At 35.0% G+C, this 23,623-nt stretch overlaps 1 protein-coding gene across 2 annotated transcripts in view; it reads left to right on the forward strand.

The window, feature by feature from the left end:
* LOC136038085 (chaperone protein DnaJ-like) overlaps positions 1-23,623 on the forward strand; it is a 30,991-nt gene that overhangs the window by 6,831 nt on the left and 537 nt on the right. For both annotated transcript variants that reach the window (XM_065721084.1, XM_065721085.1), the window contains exons 2-7: positions 5,367-5,524; positions 8,646-8,872; positions 10,561-10,809; positions 12,603-12,712; positions 16,121-16,302; positions 23,159-23,334. In XM_065721084.1, the coding sequence (XP_065577156.1) occupies positions 5,402-5,524; positions 8,646-8,872; positions 10,561-10,809; positions 12,603-12,712; positions 16,121-16,302; positions 23,159-23,334 (1,067 nt within the window). In that variant the 5' untranslated portion in view covers positions 5,367-5,401. The remainder of the gene's footprint in view (positions 1-5,366; positions 5,525-8,645; positions 8,873-10,560; positions 10,810-12,602; positions 12,713-16,120; positions 16,303-23,158; positions 23,335-23,623) is intronic.

Consider the following 23,623-nt stretch of genomic DNA (forward strand, 5'->3'; position numbering starts at 1 on the left):
ACCAAAAAATCCTCCTGAAAACGCCTGTATACTTCCCAATAACCATTACTATATGTAAGCACAGGTCAAAGTTTGTAACTTGTTGCCCCTCCCACGGGGACTGTGGGGGAGTAAGTCGTCCCCAAAGACATAGTTATAAGGTTTTTCGACTACGCTGAATAAAATGGTTATCTCAGAATTTTGATCCGTTGACTTTGGGAAAATAATTAGCGTGGGAGGGGGCCTAGGTGCCCTCTAATTTTTTTGGTCACTTAAAAAGGGCACTAGAACTTTTCATTTCCGTTAGAATGAGCCCTCTTGCAACATTCTAGGACAACTGGGTCGATACGATCACCCCTGGGAAAAAAAAACAAATAAACACGCATCCATGATCTGCCTTCTGGCAAAAAATGCAAAATTCCACATTTTTGTAGATAGGAGCTCGAAACTTCTACAATAGGGTTCTCTGATACGCTGAATCTGATGGTGTGATTTTCGTTAAGATTCTATGACTTTTAGGGGGTGTTTCCCCCTATTTTCTAAAATAACGCAAATTTTCTCAGGCTCGTAACTTTTGATGGGTAAGACTAAACTTGATGAAACTTATATATTTAAAACCAGCATTAAAATGCGATTCTTTTGATATAGCTATTGGTATCAAAATTCCATTTTTTAGAGTTTTGGTTACTATTGAGCCGCTCCTTACTACAGTTCGTTACCACGAACTGTTTGATTTTCAGGCTTAATTTATAATAGGGGAGAGGACATGAATGTTCAATATTCCGAAAGTGAAATATTTCTCTACTAGCTATTAATAAGATCAAAAATGAAATTAATCTCTCAAGGGCTTGTGTGTTGTTTAGAAAATGGTCTGCTAATGCAGTTTAAAGGTAAAGTAAGGGTTAAATAAATAAACAAGCTTTGGGCAAGCTAGTATGGCTAGTCAAGAGATACTTATTCGTAGCATCAAATACGGTATACAACATTATTGGGTATTTAATTATTTAACCTCTACTACAAATAATAGCAATGCTGCCAAGAAAGCTTTAGAAGCCAATGTTTTTAAAGATTTAGCAGTATAATATAACACAAGCAGAAAAAAACTTTAAGGGCACAAAATTTAATAGATTAAAGGATGTGGCAAGAAAAGAAAGCAAGAATTTAATTTTTTTTGGGGGGGGGGTAGGTACACAAAAATTACAAGGAACATAGTAGATGACATAGAATTGTAATGAGGGTTTTAAGGAGGATGTAGAATAAGGAGTTCAAGGAGAATATAGAACCTAAAGAAATTTTGCAGTCAATGAGCTAATATTGGAGATGTGTCAAAGTAGGATTGAATGAAAGGATACACAGGCTCAATATAAGCTGGATTTTGTAAGTTTGTTTTCTGAATATTATTAAGCTGGGTAAATTTTATACCTTATGTTGGTCAGCAATAGGATAGAGAGAGGAAAAACTGATATTACGTTTTCATTGTGAACAAGTTGAAAAGACCTAAATGCATCCTTTGTTACTATCATCCAAATCAATCAAATCGTTTTCTTTAAAAAAAAAACCTTTCATGGCCATTGCTAGTATGGTTTGCATCATAAATACATATCAATAGTCAATATAACGTATAGGTCAAAAATAAAAAAATATAAATACACAACCTATTAAAGGGTAAAATTGTGCTCATTCATAGAACTCAAAACAAACATTTTTTCATAACGCATACATTTTGCGGTTATATATCATAGGTGTTGGGCTGGCCACATGACAACCCTTTGAGTTCGTTTGGGGTTAAGGTCTGAGGAAAGTATATTATGTTGCTTATGGATATCCTGGTAATTTTTCAAGATCCCTGCTCAGCTTCAGTCTGTTTTCTTGCTATTTCATCAAGACATGAAACATCATGTGAAAAAAATGGAAATTCAGCAAATGAATGTTTTTACGCTATTTATAGCAATGAACATCCCTTGCCAACAGCAATACTAACTCTAAATATAAATTTTGAAAACTCTATTAATCAAAGAATCCAATTTGAATACTAATTTCAAATATACCAAACTTGCAAGATTTTATACCTTGCGAAAATGTCACAATAAAATGTGTACCCCCAAAAGAGAGCATGATCTTGCTGAAGTTTGCATCATCAAATTCAATATATCTAAGATCTGTTGCAAAGAAGTTTCAGATTTCTATCAATGGAAATGTGAAGTTTCTCATTTTTTATTGTACTTGGTATTAACCAAGTGACATATAGCAATTGCCAATTCTGTCGGTCTGTCTGTCTGTCGGTCCTGGTTTTGCTACTTTAGGCACTTCCAGGTAAGCTAGGACGATGAAATTTGGCAGGCGTATCAGGGACGGGACCAGCTTAAATTAGAAATAGTCTTTTTCCCAATTTGACCATCTGGGGGGGAGTGGGGGCCGGTTAATTTGGAAAAAATAGAAAAAATGAAGTATTTTTAACTTATGAATGGGTGATGGGATCTTAATGAAATTTGATGTTTGGAATGATATTGTGTCTCAGAGCTCTTATTTTAAATCCTGACCGGATCTGATGACATTGGGGGGAGTTGGAGGGGGGAAACCTAAAATCTTGGAAAACACTTAGAGTGGAGGGATCGGGATGAAACTTGATGGGAAAAACAAGCACAAGTCCCAGATAAATGATTGACGTAATCGGAATGGACCCGCTCTCTTTGGTGTAGGGGGGGGGGGGGGTAATTCTGAAAAATTAGAAAAATGAGGTATTTTCAACTTACGAACGGGTGATCGGATCTCAATGAAATTTGATGTTTAGAAGGATATCGCGTCTTAGAGCTCTTATTTTAAATCCCGACCGGATCTGGTGACATTGGGGGGAGTTGGGTGGGGGAAACCTAAAACTTGGAAAACACTTAGAGTGGAGGGGTTGGGATGAAACTTGGTGGGAACAATAAAACAAGTGCTAGATACATGATTGACATAAACAGAACGGATCCGCTCTCTTTGGGATTGTTGGGGGGGGGGGGTTATTTCTGAAAAATTAGAAAAAATGAGGTATTTTTAACTTACAAACAGGTGATCGGATCTCAATGAAATTTGATATTTAGAAGGATATCGTGGCTCAGAGCTCTTATTTAAAACCTGACCAGATCTGGTGACATTGGGGGGGGAGTTGGGAGGGGAAAACCTAAAACTTGAAAAAACACTTAGAATGGAGGGATCGGGATGAAACTTGGTGGAAAAAATAATCACGAGTCCTAGATACATGATTGACATAACCGGAACGGATCCGCTCTCTTTGGGGTAGTTGGGGGAGGGGTTAATTCTGAAAAATTAGAAAAAATGAGGTATTTTTAACTTACGAACGGGTTATTGGATCTCAATGAAATTTGATATTTAGAAGGATATCGTGTCTCAAAGCTCTTATTTTAAATCCTGACTGGATCTGGTGACGTTGGGGGAAGTTTGGGGTGGGGGAACCTAAAATCATGGAAAACTCTTAGATTGGAGGGATCGGGATGAAACTTGGTGGGAAAAATAAGCAGAAGTCTTACATACGTTATTTACATAATTGGAACGGATCCGATCTATTGGGGGGGGGGGGGGTTGATTCTGAAAAATAAGAAAAAATGACGTATTTTTAACTTACGAAGGAGTGATCGGATCTTCGTGAAACTTCATATTTAGAAGGACCTCGTAACTCAGATCTCTTATTATAAATCTCAACCGGATCAAGCGTAATTGGGGGGGGGATCTTAGAAAATACTTAAAGCGGTGATATCAGGGTGAAACTGGATGGGAAGAATAAAAACCTGTCTAAGATACATGACTGACATAACCGGACCGGATCTGCTCTCTTTGGTGGAATTGGAGGGGGGATAATTTCGAACATTGAGGTATTTGTAACTTACGAAAGGGTGACCAGATCTTAATGAAATTTGATATTTAGAAGGATCTTGTGCTTTAAAGTTCTTATTTAAATTCCGACCAGATCCTGTGACGTTGGGGGGAGTTGGAGGGGGAAACCGGAATTCTTGGAAAACGTGAAAATGCGGGTATTTTTATCTTACGAATAGATGATCGGATCTTAATGAAATTTGATTTTTAGAAAGAATTCATGTCTCAGAGCTCTTATTTCAAATCCCGACCAGATCATTTGACATTGGGGGGAGTTGGAGGGGGAAATCTTGGAAAAACACTTGGAGTGTAGGAATCGGGATGAAGCTTTGTGGATAGAATAAACAAATGTCCTTGATACGTGATTGACAGGATCGTACTGGATTCGCTCTCTTTCGGGGAGTTGGGTGGAGGGGTTCAGTGATTTGGCGAGTTTGGTGCTTCTGGACGTGCTAGGACGATGAAAATTGATAGGCGTGTCAGGGAGCTGCACAATTTGACTTGATAAAGTCGTTTTCCCAGATTCGACCATCTGGGGGGCTAAAGAGAGAGGAAAAATTAGAAAAAATTAGGTATTTATAACTTACGAGTGGGTGATCGGATCTGAATGAATTTTGATATTTAGAAGGACATCGTGACTCAGAGCTCTTATTTTAAATCCTGACCGGCATTAAGCCTCTTATTTTCCTTTTTAAATCAATCTATTGATTCATAGAATTTTGTCAGAGCTCATACCATATGATCTTTTGGCTCTTAGCTCTTCTCGCCTCGTCACAAGTGCCATATGAGCTCTTAGCTCTTGTTTTCAAAATGAAAGTCCGGGATCCTTTGATTTTATGGATATGGCCAAATGTTTAGTTTTGATTTTAATAGTAGGACATCCAAATTAGGTGAGAATGGGATTTTCAAAAACAGAACTTGCACAATGCGAATTAGGACAAATCCAAACTTCTGTTTTTTATTGGACGAGCCAAAGAAAGGGGCTATCTATCCTCGATATAGCTAATGCTTTTCTCAAGTTTACAAATATTGTAGTTTTTCTGCCATATCCAGCATAAAAACTGATTGTATAGTATTTTGGAAGTTTCACACAATCCACTGCATTTTATTATAATATTTAAGTTGCACTTCAGTGACAAAAAAAAAAAAACAATATCTAAACATATATTTTGTTGTATGATGCATCTAGAAATTTTGTTTTATTATGTATCTATGCTATGGCGTTTTTAGTATGTGTGAAACAGGAAAATTTTCTTATTTTGAAAGACGAGAGGTAGATAAAACCCTTGTAGTTACTAATCAAGTGGTTAAGCACTTGCAATGACTAAATAGCGAGCTTTCAGTGGAGCTCTAAGTTAAACTTTAGCCTGAATAATAGGAAAGTGAAAGGAAAACCACCGTATTTACTTGTATATCTGCTTTCAGCTTAAAACGTTACTCTTCCCTAATGCCTTTCAATTTAAACTACAAAAAAGGAGCAGGTTCCCAAAAGCGTGATATGCGTTTTTTTTTAGGCTGTTGCTGATGATATATAGAATTTGTTTTAACTATGGAGACGCCATGGACCATTCTTGGCTTACCAAAGGGTGCCTCAATGACTGAAATTAAGACTGCTTATAGGAAATTGGCTCTGATTCACCACCCGGACAAGAATCCAGCAGGAAAAGAAAAAGTAAGTTGGGACTAATAGCCTACACCATAAATTCTCAAATGTGTTTGAGAAGGAATCAATGATGTTAGAACACAAACTCTAATATTTCAGTGAACTTGAAATATAATCTTATCTTTTCTCTCATTATAGCCATAGGAAGCATAATTGAAACACGTTTTCCATACAGCCTACTATTTAAGATACGGTCATTCAGTCAAGTACATAAAACAATCAATAGACAATCTGCAAAACATTCAGTAAATCCTCTTCCATCTTTCGGAGCGCCCGCCCTTCAGAACCATATCTGACAACGGTCATCGCTACATCTTCTAATATTCTAATTTTGGCTCAGAAACTTATTTTTCATGCTTCCTAACTTTTTTCAACCGTAAAAAATACCCTGGCCCTTGGCTATTCTACCTCACTGCAGCCTGGGCCTGGACCTAATTCACTGGGTCTTGGCTTTTAACATCTTCACTGCACCCACCGTCATTACTAGTAATACGCCCGGGTAAGGGAAGCTGTCCACTTGATTGGTCGTCTCGTTACCCAACATCACCTCTTCACGATCACTTATTCTCAGTCTTCACGACTTCTTGACATTAATTTCTAAGCCAGTTCTTGTATCTTGAACCCGCAAAACCTCCAAAAATTCGTCCATTTTGCTAACACTTTCATCCAGGATGCTTAATTCGTCAGCACAATCTAAGTCTAGGAGAGTTTTACTTCCTCATTTGATTCCGTCTTCTCCGTGAATTTATGTGGATTAAATTCCCGTGGATTGACAGTTTAATATGTATACTGATATTCATTCTTTAATCTTATCATATTGGATTTATTAAAGTTTAATATTAAAAAGAAAATATTTTAAAGGGATTTTGTTTTATAAAAAGAATCGCGGGAACTTCAGTGCCTGTAATTCTCACAAATTTTAGCCTGATAGAATAAGTGTGGTATTTCGGATTGTCTCAAATCAACTATATGATCTACAGAAGAATTACTTAAAACAATTTATAAATGTCTTGAAGCTGACGATACGAAGATTTTTTTTCAATAGGGAAGTTGAAAAGATACCACCAAAGATAAAATGCCAAAAATCAATAAATCCAACAGAAACTTCCTTACCTCCTCGTTTGCTTGTCGATTTTAAAAAAAATACATACATCAAAAGATAATACATTCCACTCGTCACTGATGATGAAAAATACACCAAAGGTGCAACATTTGCAATGTTCCACCAATCGGATACCTAACGGGCGAACGATTTTTTTTATTGTTTTTTTTCTTTTTTACTTTCTTTTTGTCATTTCTGTCCTTTTTTGATTATCTACTTATAAAAACTGAATAAAAATTATAAAAATACCGAGTCTGTTGTCCGTTTATAGAACCGAATTATAAAAACTGAGTCGGTTGATTTTTGAAGTAAAATCGAATCGTTGCACATACACATATACAATACTAGCTGTTGGTGTGGCGCTTCGTGCCACACCAACACCTAGATGATGCCCCCCGCACGCGCAAGTCGTTACGCGCCATTGTAGTTGTGTCCCTGTGTCCCACTTGTGAATATAGATAGATATATGTTTTGATAAAACGTATATGTTTTTAACTACGTAAAAATTGCGAATATACAACATTCTTCGCTGTCCCATTGTCTGTGCATATAAATAGATTGTCAAGTTTACCGACTCTTGAACATGCAGCATATAATTGTCCATGGGAAAACAATCCGTATTCAGATCTATACCGCATTTTTCTAATGATTGCCCTTGAGATTTGTTGATGGTGATTGCTAATTGAATATTCCCTGTGTCCCCGTCGTCATTTATATATCCCCCCTGTGCCCTTCCGGCGTCCCTGTTGTAGTTGTGTCCCTGTGTCCCGGTCGTCATTTATATTCACTGTGTCTCGATCGTCATTTGTGTCCCGGTGTCTCGGTCTTTAATTTCTCTTTGAGTGTCCCGGTCGTCACTTATATTCCCTGTGTCCCGGTCTGTAATTTCTCTTTGAGTGTCCCGGTCGTCATTTATTTTCCTTGTGCCCCGGTCTGTAACGTCATAAAGTCTTCAATGGCTATGGTGGTGCAGCCAGTTGAGGAAGTTTAACTTTTCCTCGGGCGCAACACATTCCCATTGTTTCACTATTAAATTTATATGCCTTGCAATAGGGACAAATTTTAGACATAGTCCCGACTACTCAAGCTATAATCATCGACTGGGCTGTACCCGAATGCCAGGCGATAATTTTGAAGTTGCTCTTGTGATTCCTCGGCACGCTTTCTTTTGGCATTATCTCTTTGAGCTGCAGGCCTGTTTTCACGTTGTTCTTGTAATTCCTCGGCATGATTTTCTTTGGTAATTTCTCTTTGAGCCTCAAGCCTGTTTTCATGTTGTTCTTGTGATTCCTCGGCACGCTTTCTTTTGGTATTATCTCTTTGAGTCGCGAGCCTGTTTTCACGTTGTTCTTGTGATTTCTCGGCACGATTTTTTTGGTAATTTCTCTTTGAGACCCAAGCCTGTTTTCACGTTGTTCATGTGATTCCTCGGACGCGCTTTCTTTTCTTACTTTCTCTTTTAGCCACAAGCCTTCTGGCGTTAACTATTTGAGCCGCTTCCTCGGCTGTTTTCTCTGCCATTGTAGGATCTATACTATAATTTCTCTTTGAATTAACTCTTTGAGCAGCTTCCTTGGCTGTTTCTCCTGCCATTGTAAGATTTATACTAAAATTTCTCTTTGAATCGCCCCCTTATATACTTATAATGACGTCATATACAAAGTCTTGTATACTTATAATGACCTCATATGCGGACAAACACACAAACATACAACTTATTTTTATATATATAGATAGATAGATGTACATATATATACATACAAATATACTATCCTTTTGTAAGGAAAAATCTCTTAATTGCAACCTTGAAGGATGTCTGACGAGTCAAATTTCTTATTCAATTCCTACCAAAGAAGCTCTAACTTTATTTGTAAATGGTGTACCAGATTTGATACCACTCGTGTATCATAGCTATGGAGATCACCATTAATGGAGAAAAAAATTTCGAAACAAGAGGGAAGAATATTATTGAAAGTTACTTATAAAGTTACTTATAAAAAAATGTCATGCTTTTTTCCCTTTTTTTAGTTCCAGGAAATACAGAATGCATATAGCATCCTGATAGACCCTGTAAAAAGAAGAAATTATGAACCAAATCAGGCAGGATTTGGAGGCTTCGGGAGCTGGAATTTTCAAGAATTTGGAGATTCTCCTGAAGAATATGAAAGTGATAGTGGCTTTGAATTTCATGGAGGAGGAGGAAATATTTTTGATTTCATTTTTCGGTCATTCAGACGTTGTCAGTGTCATGGGTGGTGAGTATTTTTAGATGTATCCCTGCAGATGATATTTACTGGAATTTTAAATTATTTTATGGAAAGTTTTTCAAAAAGGTAGAAGTTTTTTGTGGCTTTGTGCAAAAAGTTGAAAATCGAATGTAATGATGAACCATCTATATTGAAATTTATGCTGTAAGAATGAGAAACTGCCCATATTCATTAGGCTGTTAAGTACTGCTCTTCAATGAGTATCCACTAACTCAAAGGTTGAAATTTTTTTGTTATTGTTATGGAATAAGAAAAAGAATAAACGAGATGATTGAGGTGTGGAATTCAATATGCGTCAAACAAAAGATATGCGTTGCATTTCTTCCGAGTGTAATATATATCTTAAACATATGATGATGACGATGATACATTCTGATCATGACGTAATTTAGTTGATAGAAACAATACAAGGTTAAGGCAAACTTTTTGGTTTCTGAGAGTCTGAAAATTGCTACTTTATTACGATTCTTCACTTAAGCGCTGAGATGCCACTATTTTACCATGGTTTTACTTCAATAAAAACAACCTGTCTTTCATAGAGTCTTCACCAGGTAAATTACGTGGAAAATGAATTGTTGCTAAGTTTACTGGATTTCGTGTACCTCTCCTCTTCCCTCTTCCTTTTTTGCGCTCTGATCACAGAATAGTTTTTAGTGTTCAAAAATTGGTCTTATTTTCTACTGCTTAGTACTTTTAGAACATATTTTGTCATTTCTAGGCTTATGATCCATGAAGTCTAAATTGATATTTGAAGGTCATTTGAGTCATTTTGAGTTTCCTTTTCTTTTCTAAGATACTATCACAAGCATGAAAAAACCCTATATTTCGTCAAACTTGTGCAAATTACTACACTATCCACCACTGAACCACAAAATCATGAATTAGCGCTCCAATGTACGAATTCTAATGCCTAAATTAAATAAGTAAAACCCAAACTAAATTCAGAAGACCATTAACCAAAAAACGTCGTAGAGAAATAGGGTAAAATACAAAACCGGCATAATGATGCATAAAATGAACTTTAAAATCCCGTAATAAAACTTTAAACATTTTATAAAGCGCCGTGTATGCTTTTCCATTTTGCAATGAATTGGAGATTAGGGACTTTTGAATTTAGTCTCTTGGAACGTGACTTCTGACCGTGCTGTGGGATGGGGGGAAGGTAGTTCGTTAATTTAGGAATTAATTGGAACCTTCCAAGCTGATGCAAAGGATATCAGCGCTAAGATGACTCTAAGTGGTCACCTTTTTATTAGAAATATTACAATATTCGCTGTGAATTTTTTATTAGAAATATTACAATATTCGCTGTGAATTTTTCATACGGTTGAGGTAGGACTTTTTAACGTTTAAAATAAATGGTAACTTTTTAAGTGTGTGTTAAATGTGAAAGCCATAACTACTGCGTAAGATGACAATAGAATACAAATTTCTATACAATAAACCCGTTGGATCATAAAAATATACACAATTTCTCTTGAATACTACATTATTCTACGTATAAGGCTCTACGCATTTATATGTAGTACAACAGCGTTGGTTCATTTAATATTGACTTCTTGAGTTGTTGTTTTTGAAGATGCCTGGGAACTTTAAATCAGAACTTGATAAGTAAATGCTGCTTCACGTACAAGTGATAACTCTTAATCCTGCTAATAATTTGGCTTCTTTTTTAGCCAGGGAGGTGGTTTTAATTATTCAGATGGCAGTGAAAGTGACCGGAGCTGGAAGAACGACTATGGAGCAACTGACGAAAGCTCTTCGGAAGAAGAAGAGAATGATATGTTTCAGAGTGATGAAGGTAGTTCAGATTCAGGAGACAGCAACCATAGTGAGTCTGACTTGGATGAGAGCTCTAATGAGTCAGAGATTGAAGTGGTCTATGAAGAAAAGGTGAATCCTAAGCCGTCGCTGAAATCAAACAGGTTGTCAACTTTTTTTTTGAAAATAAGAGGTTTCCTAATTGAGGGATTAATTAAGATAATGTAGAGAAATTTTCATGAGGGCCTCGTGAATACTGTGTAAAAAAAATTACATAAGTAATAACCCTAGATAAGTAATTAAATAGTAAACTTAGTTAGTATAATTAGTTTTAAATAAACTTAATTAATAAACTTGTGCTGGAATTGTAAAAAAAGAAACGCGCTCACAACAAATAGGGGTAATTTTGAGAAGGTTGAAAAAACACATTAAAATTACATTGATAAAAATAGTTAATAAAAATCTTTATTTTCAAAATATCCGGGTTTGTCGATAAAGTTTGTCTCTCGTCACATTAACATAGATCAGATGACGAATGTTTTCTTGAACATGTAACGGGTGAATATGTTGTTCGGTTATTTGGATACATACTAAATAGATTACAGTTAGTTTGTTGGTTGTAGTTAGTTTAGCTAGATTATGTTATAGTTAGTATAGTAGATTATGGTAAGTTATACTTTAGATTGTAGTTAGTATCCAATTTTTGCTTATTGAAATGCTTATCTGCCTTTCACTCTTCTTTTTTCTGCTCGACGAATTCATACAAAAGCAAATGAGTAAATTGTTTATTTTATATTAAGGAGCTTGAATTGTTGTAGCAAATTTTGGTCGGCCATCAAAAGTGTCTGGTTTTATTCCTCCGCCATCGAATAAATGCTATTATTGTCAACCTTTAGAAACTTAAAATAGTATTCCCAAGAAAAACTTTTTCTTCAAAAAGAATAATGACATGTTCTTCCATAAACGGTCTTAAAATACGTTGTTTCTACTTATAACCAACCATATTCTCCATTTCCTGACTACCAACAAATCCTACTACTTAAATATCGTACACGAAAAATTAAGCGAGAAATCGGGTTTAATTTAAATAGAGCTGTGAAATATTCAGATTTTTTTTATTAGTTAATGCGTTGTTTATTTGTTATTCTTTGTCACCGCTTTATTTAAATGAAACCAATTTTTCTCGTAAAGTAGTGGGGTCTAAAATTTTTTTAAAAAACGCGCACCGTCTGTACAAGCTAATACCGTCTTACTTTGCCCAAAAACTCAAAACGTAATCCAGAATATGTTCTTATATGTGAAATGCAGCTTGTAAAAGCTTATGTTGCGTAGCCACTTGCATGAAGACAAATTTTCCAACTGTCAAAGATTGGAAGCGAATGGTATTTACTCAAAACCACTCTAGGATAGAAATTAATTTGTTTTATCCTAAAATATAATCCAATAAAAGCTTCTAGAATAAAAAGTTTCTAGAATATGAAAATTTGAAGGCTGCTAGTGCCTGGATTTTAGAAACTAATGGTCTAAATTATCTTTGACATAAGACTACTCGGCTTTAGCTACCTCTCTAGCCTATTTCAAACCCAATCTCAGTGATCGTATCATTTTTTTTGCATGTACATAAAAAGATAATCTGCTAAATACCCCTCTCTTCTTCTTTTTTTCTTTTTTTTGATCTTTTTTAGCTGATGCTTCCTCTTGGTAACTGTCAACCGAATAAAAATATAAGTCACATTTTTTTTTTTTTTTTTAGCAGATCCTTTTCTCAGAGAACTGTCAACAATGTTTACTCAATTTTTTTTTAATTGTTTTAACTGATACTTTCTCCAGGTAACTGTAAACAGTGTAAAAATATGTTTACTCGCATTTTTTTTCCTTTTTTTAGCTGATCTTTTTTCCAGGTAAATGTAAACAGTGCAAAAATATGTTTGCTCACATATTTTTTTTCTTTTTCCAGAAAGTGTGAAGATCTAGATATTGTTATAAATTTGACAAATGAAGAAATAAAGAAAAAGAGAAGACTTAAGGTAGAATTTGAGAGACGTGAACTTTGTCCCCAGTGTTCAGGTAAATCTATATAAAACGTTTTACAAGTTTATTAGTTCCAAGAAGAATTTAAGTGTTGTATAATTGTAGTGTATTGTTGCTTTTATTATTATTTCAATCGACAAGTGTCAGTTTTTTTTTTGACGTGGGTTAAAATTAAATTATAATTAAGCCAGAAATTACACTCTTTTCTTACAGCAATTGTCAACCATTGTCACTTTTTTTTATGTTAAGCCAAAATGTTTTTTTTTATGTTAAGCCAAAAAATTACACCTTTTTCTTACAATTAAGTCGCAATCGTTTTTGACAGTTTCAACCATATAAGTAGTATCTTTCTAGTTCTCTCAAGATTGTCATCCAACTGTCAACCATAGTTTTTCCTCTTTCTTGGTCTAAATATGTCTCCATGATTTCCAAAATTTTAATTTCTTTAACTGGTTCCAGGTTATTTCGTAAACATCTACTCTTCATTAGTTCAACAATTTTTCCTATTTGCCTCTGGGTACTTACGTCTTATAGCGACCATACCAAAGCAGTATAATTAGGTGCTCCTAATCAAATATACCAATATACGATGAAATATAATACTTTAATAACAACATCATGGAATATAACAGAAAATTAGAACAGAACGCAATATATCGATTACCTAACCACCTCTGTATATTAATGTTTAAATAAATACAATATTATATATTAATATATATTTCATTAAAACATACCTACATAGTACTTTATCTTGCTTAAGCTAAGCTGATTATCTCCGAGTGACCCCAGAAAAGCGGTTTCATTACCGATTAAGAACAAAGTGTGGTCGCTATAACACGTAAGTGCCCGCCTCTGTTGGATGCAGGTGGATTAAAACCGTCGGGATTTTTCTCTTAAGTCAAATTGATAGTTTTTCTGTGGAATTTTTCTCTGTCATCTTTTGTAGAAAGATGACAGAGAAATAAGATGTCATCTTCAAGGGGCTCAACGACAACAGTAGGCGAAGGTAGATCAGCAATAGAATCGACGGGCATCACAGGATTAGGCGGAATTGTGAGTTAGAAGGCTAGAAGGTACTTCAGCCACTTCAATCATTTTTTCCTTTTCTGCTAAAGGCGATGAAAGAGTAATATCTTGGTTGACAGAGCGGTACTCGCGATAAGCCAGAACACAGTGCAGGATTTAAATATGTCCAGTTGTATCTGGAATGCTAACCTCCACTTTGTGACAAAAAACGATCTTTACATGTTAAATTTGGGCGATTGAATCAGATCTATTAGTTGAAGTCATTATGATAATCTTTTTACGTGGCTACAAACCATCCATCTATCTCTCTAACTGAACACGAATATGTCCAGTTACCCATGAGTGGAGTATTTCTACTTCTCCGTGTGGTGTCTCTTTTTTGGGAGCAATGCATTCCAGATCGTCGACTTTCTGATTAATAAAGATTCAACGTCGACTTTCGTCGATCGTCGAATTTCTGAGTTAGAAGGCTAGAAGGTACTTCAGCCATTTCAATCATTTCTTCCTTTTCTGCAAAAGGTGATGAAAGAGTAATATCTTGGTTGGCAGTGCATTACTCAGGATTAGCCAGAACATAGTGTAGGATTTAAATATGTCCAGTTGCATTTGGAATGCTAATGTCCACTTTGTGACAAAAACGATCTTTACATGTTAAATTTGGGTCGATTGAAACAGGTCTATTAGTTGAAGACATTATGATAGCCTTTTTACGTGGCTACCAACCAACCATCTATCTCTCTAACTGGACACGAATACGTCCAGTTACCCATGAGTGGAGTATTTCTACTTCTCCGTGTGGTGTGTCTTTTTGGGGAGCAATGCATTCCAGATCGTCGACGAAAATGATAGCTTTTTCGAAGGCCTCTCTAAGTTTCTCTTATACATTCCATTCTTATGCCATCTTTGGCAAATTTTCGAGGCCGTTGATCAAGTAAAAGAAGGCCCCATATCGATGGCAACACATTCTAGCCTGCTTTATTCAATTGTTGTATTTTCAGACGATTTTCTTTCACGTAAAATGTGTTTTGCACATTTTAGGTTAACCTTGACTAAACTTTTTCTTCTGCTTAAAATACGACTGTGAAACACCGTCTTTTGGGGGAGAAGGATTGTTTTCACTTAAAAAACAAACGTATAAGTGTCTCAGTTCAAGTCTTGCAAATCTTTTAACATTTATTTTTCTGATACTGCCCAGCTGCCTGTCATTAAATTTGCATTAAACAGCTGCTTTCAAATATAAAACCAATAAAAATAAATTTAAAAAATCTTGAATAAAGAGTATATCTCGGTTCAAGTAATTACAAGTTTTCGTGCTCAAGTTCTTGTTCTCTTATTCATTCAAATAACGGGAAGAAATTGGAATTAATAATATATTAATATTAAAATACTATTAATATTAACTGGAATTAATTGATATTAACAAATTAATAATTGGATTGGTTTTAGGTTTCAAATTTGCTCTTAACTTTCGTTAGCAAAACTTTGATTTGTTTTTTTTTTTAATCAATATTTTTCGTAGGGTGTAATGAAAGAGAAGCTTTTGCTTTTTCATCAAATTCTAGCTATTAGAATTTTTCTCGGGTCTGGTGGACTGTAAAGAAGAATATCTCTGGAAAATGGAATTCCTTTTTCTGGCTTGGTAAAGTGATGTAGTACTTTAGTAACAAAACCATGGAAACTAAAACAGAATACTGTTTTTGTTATCGACAATTTCTTTAATACGGTCAATTTGTTTTCTTGTACCAGTTATACCATACAAGCCAGTGGTATTCAAAACCTCTTGCTCAACAATTGGTCCTGGTGAATAAAGTTCAGAGTAATATTCAATTTCAGTGTCTGATTACTTCGGAATAAACATTGTCTATGTTATCTAAAAGCCCACCAGAGCGCATTCGACTAATATGTAAATAACGTGACCTTATCAGCCATGTTTTTCAAAAAAATTGATATTGCATGAGAAGTTACGCTATACTTTTATTACAATATCATGATTATTGCCCAGTTGTGACGTTTGTATAAAAATGTTACTCTGTATGAAGCTATGAAGTTTATACAATTTGAAATGGCTTTATGACTAAAATGACGTCATACTGATGGTACTGCCGTTATATATGCAAAGGAATACTATAGGTTGAAGACGCCGAAATATACCCAAGAGATATGTCGATTTTGTAATTTGAAATGGCTTTATAGCTAAAATGACGTCATACTGATGGTACTGCCATGATATATGCAAAGGAAGAATATAGGTTGAAGATGCCGAAATATACCCGAGAGATGTATCAATGGTTCTCTAATGATCCTTTTTCAAAGAAATCAATATTTAAAAAGAAGGAGCTATAATAAGACTGATAATACGTGGGTTAAATTTGAAAAAAAAAACTAGATCAAAGAATTTTTTTCTGTGTTTTCCAGGATCTGGCATAGAAGGCTCAAGGAAGAAACCGCTTATAGATTGTTCTCGGTGCAGTGCGTCTGGCTACATCTTCAGTTTTGGTCGTAATGAATTTTTTGAATGTCCTATTTGTGAAGGCTATGGCAAAATACCACCAAGAATTAGACCTGGGACGGAATGTAAAAAGTGCAGTGGACAGAGAGTAAGTTGTTTTTACTCTTGCTTACCCGTAACTCTTATTTTGCTAAGAGAACGAGGGAAGGTATAATGGTTATATTGATGTAAACAGCTTTTTATTTACTTACATGTTTATTAGATAAAACAAATTGGTCCTCATAAGGCTCGATTTCCAGCTGATCTGGGTTATCACGTTTTGACTAAAGATTGTGAGTAATAAGAAATGAAAATCCTGTTTCCTTGAAATTAAAAGAAGTAACTTCAGCGATCCAGTGGAAGGAATTAATTCTACAATGTTGTAATGCATATATATTTTTCTACCTACAACGACTTCGCTAGGCAAAATGTGAATTTTTGAATTTTATCTGATCAGTCCTAATAATGACCCCAAAGCCTAAATAGCTTTTCTGGAAAAAATGTTGCTTGTTTCTTTCTATGAATAAGTTCTAAAGGGGTTATTTGGCACCAGTCACATGAGACACGTGTTTTGGGTTATAAAGTTATTGAAATTTATTTCCAAAGATTATTTTTTTAATAACAAAATTAATGCTTGGTAAAATTCGAAGATGATTTGAGCGTGGTTGTCACACATTCATAAATGTAAATGAATGGATGGACGGTGGACGACTGAAAAAGAAGAGAGACCCTGAAAACCAAGAATACAAGAAATGATATCATTTACACTTATTCAGAAATGATATCATTTACACTTATTCAATACAAAAAAAAGTTTTGGTAAAGGATCTGGAAGAATAACAGGATATGAATCTAAGGGAACAAGGAAAAATAGAACGCACCGTTTAGTGTTACCGAACAAGACTATAAATTTTAATAATAGAGGCAAAATAAAAGTACACCTTTTTTTCCCCTACATATAACCCCACTTTACTAAAATGGTGCAATAAGTAAGTGTTTTAAATTTATTTTAACTAGCCAATATTTTGCAATGTAAACTTAGCCCTAACTAATTAATTAATTAAAAAATTATTCATTAAAAAATTAAATAAATTTGAAAAATTAAAAAAATCAATTAAAAAAAAAAAACTTTTTCCACAAAATAAGTTTTTCAAAGAGAAGTAAAGAACTCCACTAAACCTAGAAATAGAATCAAATAATCTAATAGGCGCAAAACTATTACAAATCAACATCGATAAATAAATGAAACCCAAAACAAACCGAAACTACAGTAAATAACCGAGTCAAAGTCAAAACGAGCAGAAATTAACATGAGTAGGTTTCAAAACCCCTATATCTTCCCAAGGCCAGAAAATAATTTACTGGGTTTCTCTTTTAAAACTTTAATAAATCAAATTATTAACATTTTAAGGAATAAATATCAGCATGTGTATTGCAAAGTGACATTACACATTCATTTATATTTTTTCAGTAGTGCAAAGTGCAAATTATGTTCTGGCCTTGGGAAGGCAAAGGGATTTTTAGCCCTACTCATGTTAATTTCTGCTTGAAAGCTTTATCTTTCGATTTATTTCAATACAGTTTTAATATTGCCCAAAAGTTTCGCCTTATTACCCTTAGGTTTATTAGAAGTAGTAGCGGCACTAGTAGTTTTAGTCATAGCAGTAGTAGCAGAGTTAATAGTAGTAGTCTTAGCTGTAGTAGCAATAGTAGTGGTAGTAGTCATAATAATAGTAGCAATTGTAGGAGAAGAAGTAGTAATACTATGATGTAAATATTGTCTTTTGGTTAGTTCAACATCCCCAACAACAAGCCTTGTAAGTTTTAATTTAACATAGAAAATTGTTTCCAAGATATTAATTATATGCCCTATCGACAACCTGCATACAGATGGCAGGTTGTCATCTGTACAACAAAAATTACCAGAAATATTCTCATAAAATTTCACCTTCATGACCTTGGGTATAGTTGTAATAGTAGTCACAGCAATAGCATTACTACTCAACTTAATACAATTAGCCATTGCTATGACATTGTCGACATGCCCTTTTGATAACCGGTATATTCATATACTTCTTGAAATTTTATCTTAATGCTCTTAACCTTACCTGTAATTGTGTTAGAAGTAGTTGTTGGAGCAATGGTAGTAGTAGAACTAGTAAATATGGCAGCGGTAGTAGTATTAGTAGTAGTGTGTACATATTTGTCAGTTGCCTTTTGGTCAATTAAGCCGCTCCAAAAATATTGTTGATGTGCCCTTTTGACACCCTGTTCGTCTTAATACTCTAAGCCTTACTAATTGTTGCAATTGAAGTAGTAGCTGGAGTAGTTTAGTAACAGAAGTAGTATTAGTAAAAGTAGCAGGGATATTAGTGTTAGTAGTTAATTTCTTAGACAACACTGATTTTCCATTTACAAGAGAGTTTAAGAGAGAGAAAAAAACTGGTTAAATTTAAATAAAACAGTGGCAGGCGTACTAAAACGTACTAAAAACAAAAGCAGCAACAAAACATCAATTAATAAAAAAAATTCCAAATATTTCGACTCTACATCCGGGGCCGTCATCAACGGGAAAAAAAAGAAAAAAACATAGTTAATCATCTAATGAAAAAGACAAAGAATAACACAAACAAACGATTAAAAAGAACAAAAGACAAAAAAATAAATAAAATACATCTTAATAAAACTTCCAAAGTACGGCACAACTTTAATCACAGATAAGACACCAAAATCTTTAGATGATTTTCGTCTATAAGATCTGATTGGCAAATGGGATCTATCAAAAATAAAACGTTTTTATTTGAATAAAAACAAATCTCAGGTCACCACCTCTGATTAAATCTATAGCTTAAAACCCTTGAACTATTTAGATATAGCAAACAAGTCAACGAAACTCATGCTATATACTTAGTGAATTTTTTCATTAGCAAGTTTGGCTGCCTTTCGTTAACTCCTGCCACCCTTGACCCTAATCTCAACTATCGCTTACACGGTTGTCAGCTGTTCGAGGACTATCATGTAAATTACCACTCTTAGAAAATTTTACCTGTCCCTTAATTAAACTATTATAAATTAAACTAATTCTAAATTCCCCTTCGTCTCTATTGTCTTTCATGTCAAATCACCCAGACCAAGCAAAAGGTGTAGTGGTCATTTCTTTAGTTGATAAAGTATGGAAATTAGCATCACGAGAAAACATAAGTAATGAACTAATTTTCATTAAGGATATTTTGATAGGTAATGGACACCCTGAAAAGATGATTTTACAAATAACTTTACGAACAAATAACTTTGCAGTATGGCCCAAAGCTGTCACAAAAATTAAGAAGAGAACTAAGCAAGCATAATATAAAAACAGCATTCAAATCTCGACTAATTACTGGCTTGTTACTAAATAAGGGAAAAGATAGGAATCCAAAAGCATACAAAGGGGTGTATATAAAATTCCATTTTCTTTGGTAAATTTTATGCAGGAAGGACGCAACAAAGTTTAGAAAACAAAGTACAGCAACACAAAAATGCCATTTGCCGTTCGCTAAAATATAATCAAAAAGCAGAAACATTTGAATCAGGTGTAGCAGAACATTTATTTGACTCTCCTTATCATAATATATTATTTGGTCAGGCAAAAATTGTAGACATGTATAATAGGCCTCTTACAAAGCTTTGTAGAAATTTTTCAAATTAAAAATTTATCTAAGTGGTGATCAGAATTAATAGAGACGAGGGGGGATTTTAGAATTAGTTTAATTTATAATAGTATAATTAAGGGACAGGTAAAAAAATTTAACAGTAGTAATGTACATGATAGTGCTCGAACAGCTGACAAACGTGTAAGTGATAGTTGAGATAAGGTCAAGTCTCTCTTAAACTTTCTTTTATTGTGTTAGAAGTCACATGGGTATATTACCTTTTTGTCACTGGGGTATCCATTTTAAGTATTTTCTGAAAGTTCCAACTTAATACCCAGATTCATTCATGAGATATGTCCTTTTGACAATCTGAAGCGCATAGTGTATTTTGATTTAGTTCAAAACAGTATTCTGTTAAATTTTCACCTTCATGCTTGTAGCCTTAATTATACCACAGTCCACCTCATAAACGTAACATAGTAGTAGTGGTAGTAGCAGGAACAGTAGTTGCAGTAACAAGGTATTATTATTAGTAGTAACAGTAGTGGTGGCAGTATTAATAACAGTAGTAGCAAGTAGATTTTGTCTTTTCGTCCACTCAACATCCCACTCATGATGCCCCTGAAGTTTCCTTCTGATACTCTAAGCTGTTCCAAAAATATTGCTAATACGCCCGTATCAGCAATCTGTATACGCATAGTATGTTTTAATTTAGTTCAACTTTCCCCTCAACGTATCCTTAGATATTTTGTTCAGCATATCCAGCCTTAGTAGTACTCGCTATATAAGTAGTATTTTAGTGATAGTAGCAGTTCTCGCTACAAAAGTAGTAGTTTTATTGATAGTAGCGTCGCTCTGATCACTTTGGCTCTTAAAAAGGGCACTTGAACTTCTTATTACCAATCCAATGAGTCCCCTCTAAAGCATATGCGACACCCTTTCTATAAAAAACCTTATATACCCCCAGGGCATAACTTACAACCCTTGCCTTGAGAATATGGGGGTGTTGTTTTTGTCGTAGACATAATTTCCAGAAATTTTGATTATAGGAGTTTGTGGAAATGACGGGCGTGGGAGGAGGAGGTGTAGTTGCCCTCAAATCATTTTTGACTCTTAAAGAGGTCATTATAACTTAAAGGAGTCATTATAACTTGATGGGGCATCAAATGAGCCCCATCTGAAGTTTATACGACCATAAAAACCTTAAAAAACTTATTCCGTAAAAACCTTATATGCTCCTAGGACCTAACTTACAACCCTATCCCCAGGTCGCTGGGGAGCAATTTCAACCCTAGTTGTATGCTATTTGGACTATTTTGAAAAAATTGCCATTTCACAATTTCAATCAAATGTGCTTGGTGAAAGGAGATGTTGTTCGTGGGGGGGGGGGGCTAGTTACCCTCCATCATTTCTGACTCTTAAAAGAGAACTAGAACATCCGATTTTCAACCAAATGAGCCTTCTCTAAAGTTAAACAACCATCCCTTCCATAAAAAATCCTAAATGACCCTGGGGCGTAACTTAACCCTCGCCCCCAGGCTCTTTTGGTCTGTATCAATCCCAAAAACCTTCCTTTAGACTATTTCGAATAAAATGTCTGTCTCCAAATTTCTATTGGATGTATTTTGGGAAAAATGGCGTGTTGGGGGGGGGAGCAGTTTCCCTTTGATCACTTTGACTCTTAAAAAGGAACTAGAAATTCTGATTACCAATCCAATGGGTCCCCACCGAAGTATATACGACTGGTCTTTCTATAAAAAAAACCTTATATGCCCATAGGGCTAGGGAAAAGGTTAGTTGCCTTCCGTCACTTTTGACTCTCAAAAGGGAACTAGAACTTCCAATTTCCGACCAAATGAGCCTCCTCTAAAGTTTATACAACCATCCCTTCCTTAAATACCTTAAATGCCCCTGGGGTATAACTTGCAACCCTTGTCGCAGGCTCTGAGGCTTTGTTTCAAGCCAAAAAGCCTTGTTATATGATATTTTTGGACTGTTTTGAATCAAATGACTATCTCAAAATTTCTATTAGATGCATTTTGGGAAAATACGGTGTGTGTGGGGAGGGGGATAGCTGTCCTTTGATCACTTTGACTCTTAAAAAGTGCACTAGAACTTCTGATTATCAATCCAGGAAGCCCCCGCCGAAGCCTATGCAACCACACTATCTATAAAAAATTTATATACCCCAGGGCGTAACTTGCCCTGAGGGCTGTGGGGGAGAGAGAGTCATCCTCAAAGACATAACTTCCGAAACTTTCAACTATACCAAACAAAATGGCTGTCTCAAAATTTTGACTGGATGTGTTTGGGGACATGGCAGGCGTGGGACGGGGTTGGTTGCCTTCCAATCCCTTCCGACTTAAAAAGGGCATAAGCCCCTTCAATTTCCAATCAAGTGATCCTTTTTTGAAGTTTCTACTACAAGAAAAAAGTATTGCAAAAATCGTTCTTTACTTAGACAGCGCTGTTGCTCTGCCTATTATAATAAAAGCTTGAGAACAAAATCACACATCTAATTGAATTAAAACCGTTAAATTCAAACAAAGGATAGTCCTTTCATTGAAATCAATTGAAATTTCAATCAACTGAAATTAAGTTTATTTAATTAAAAGACGAATAACTAAATTATGTCTACTTTTGCTAAGAAACACTACCAGGGGCGTATTTTGATATGGGGTAGGGGGTAACTGCCCCTTTCCAGACCTCAGTTCCCCCCAGACCCCGGGTTGTCTCCCCCAGCTGAAATTTAGTTTCTGCTAAAAATCTTGTCAAAACTAAAATAAGCCTGCATAATTCAAGTATTCAGAGAAACAGGTCAGTTTTCTTTAGTATATATTCGCTTCTTTAGTACTATGGTGCTCATTTTTCATGTGTCACTGTCATTTTCACTTGATTTTGGAAAAGTGGTTCCAACTTCTCCCCCCCCCCCTCCAGAGTTTTGACGAAATTATGCCACTGTCTATTACTGGTATCCCTAGTTCTTAATTAGTATTCAAGTGCCAGTTTTTTTCTCTTTTCATCTTTGTTCGTAATCTCTGTTCTGCCACTTTGATGCCTTGTGTTCTTTTCCCCTTCTTGTATTTTCTTTGCCTTGATAATGTAAAAAGCAGTGATTATGATGTATACGAGAATTGTTACTACTGGTTGTGATTAAACCAAACCAGAATGAAATTGAAAAGTCGGGATGACGTGCATATCGTAATCGAAAGTAGCTAAGTATTTTCTTTACCAGATTACTTTTTTCTTCTTTTTTTTGTACCGAGTCAATTCTAAGTAGCTACTGAAGCACCCAACGGCTGCCGTTACAATATATTTTATTTTCATTTGCAGACTGTATTGATTCCATGTAGTCGCACAGTCTCAGTTCCTCGTGGTGCTGTTTCTGGTGAAAAAACGAAACTGGGAGGACAAGGACACAGGGAGCCTTATTCTGAAAATGGAGATCTGTATATAGCTATCGTTTTCCAAGCAGTACCTGACAATAAGGAAAATACAACTGATAAGAGGTAAGTGTTATCCAAAGACTATTAGTAAATGGTAGTCAGTATATGTTCTTTGCCACCAACTAATTATCATATGAATAAGAAAAATTGATTGCTGAAAACCTAAATTCAAGCAAACAAAAGCTAATAGTAAAATTCTCTTCCTCTTTGTCCTATTTATATTTGTCGTGTTTGTTTCACTGCCTGTATTCGAAAAACTCTGGCGTGTACATATGACTGAACATGCTGTATTAATTTGTGAAAAAAGATCTGAATCAAAAGTGAGTTCAATTAAAAGTATGTTTTTCTATTT

Source organism: Artemia franciscana, chromosome 17 (assembly GCF_032884065.1).
Source record: "Artemia franciscana chromosome 17, ASM3288406v1, whole genome shotgun sequence".
Classification (NCBI taxonomy): Eukaryota; Metazoa; Arthropoda; class Branchiopoda; order Anostraca; family Artemiidae; genus Artemia; species Artemia franciscana.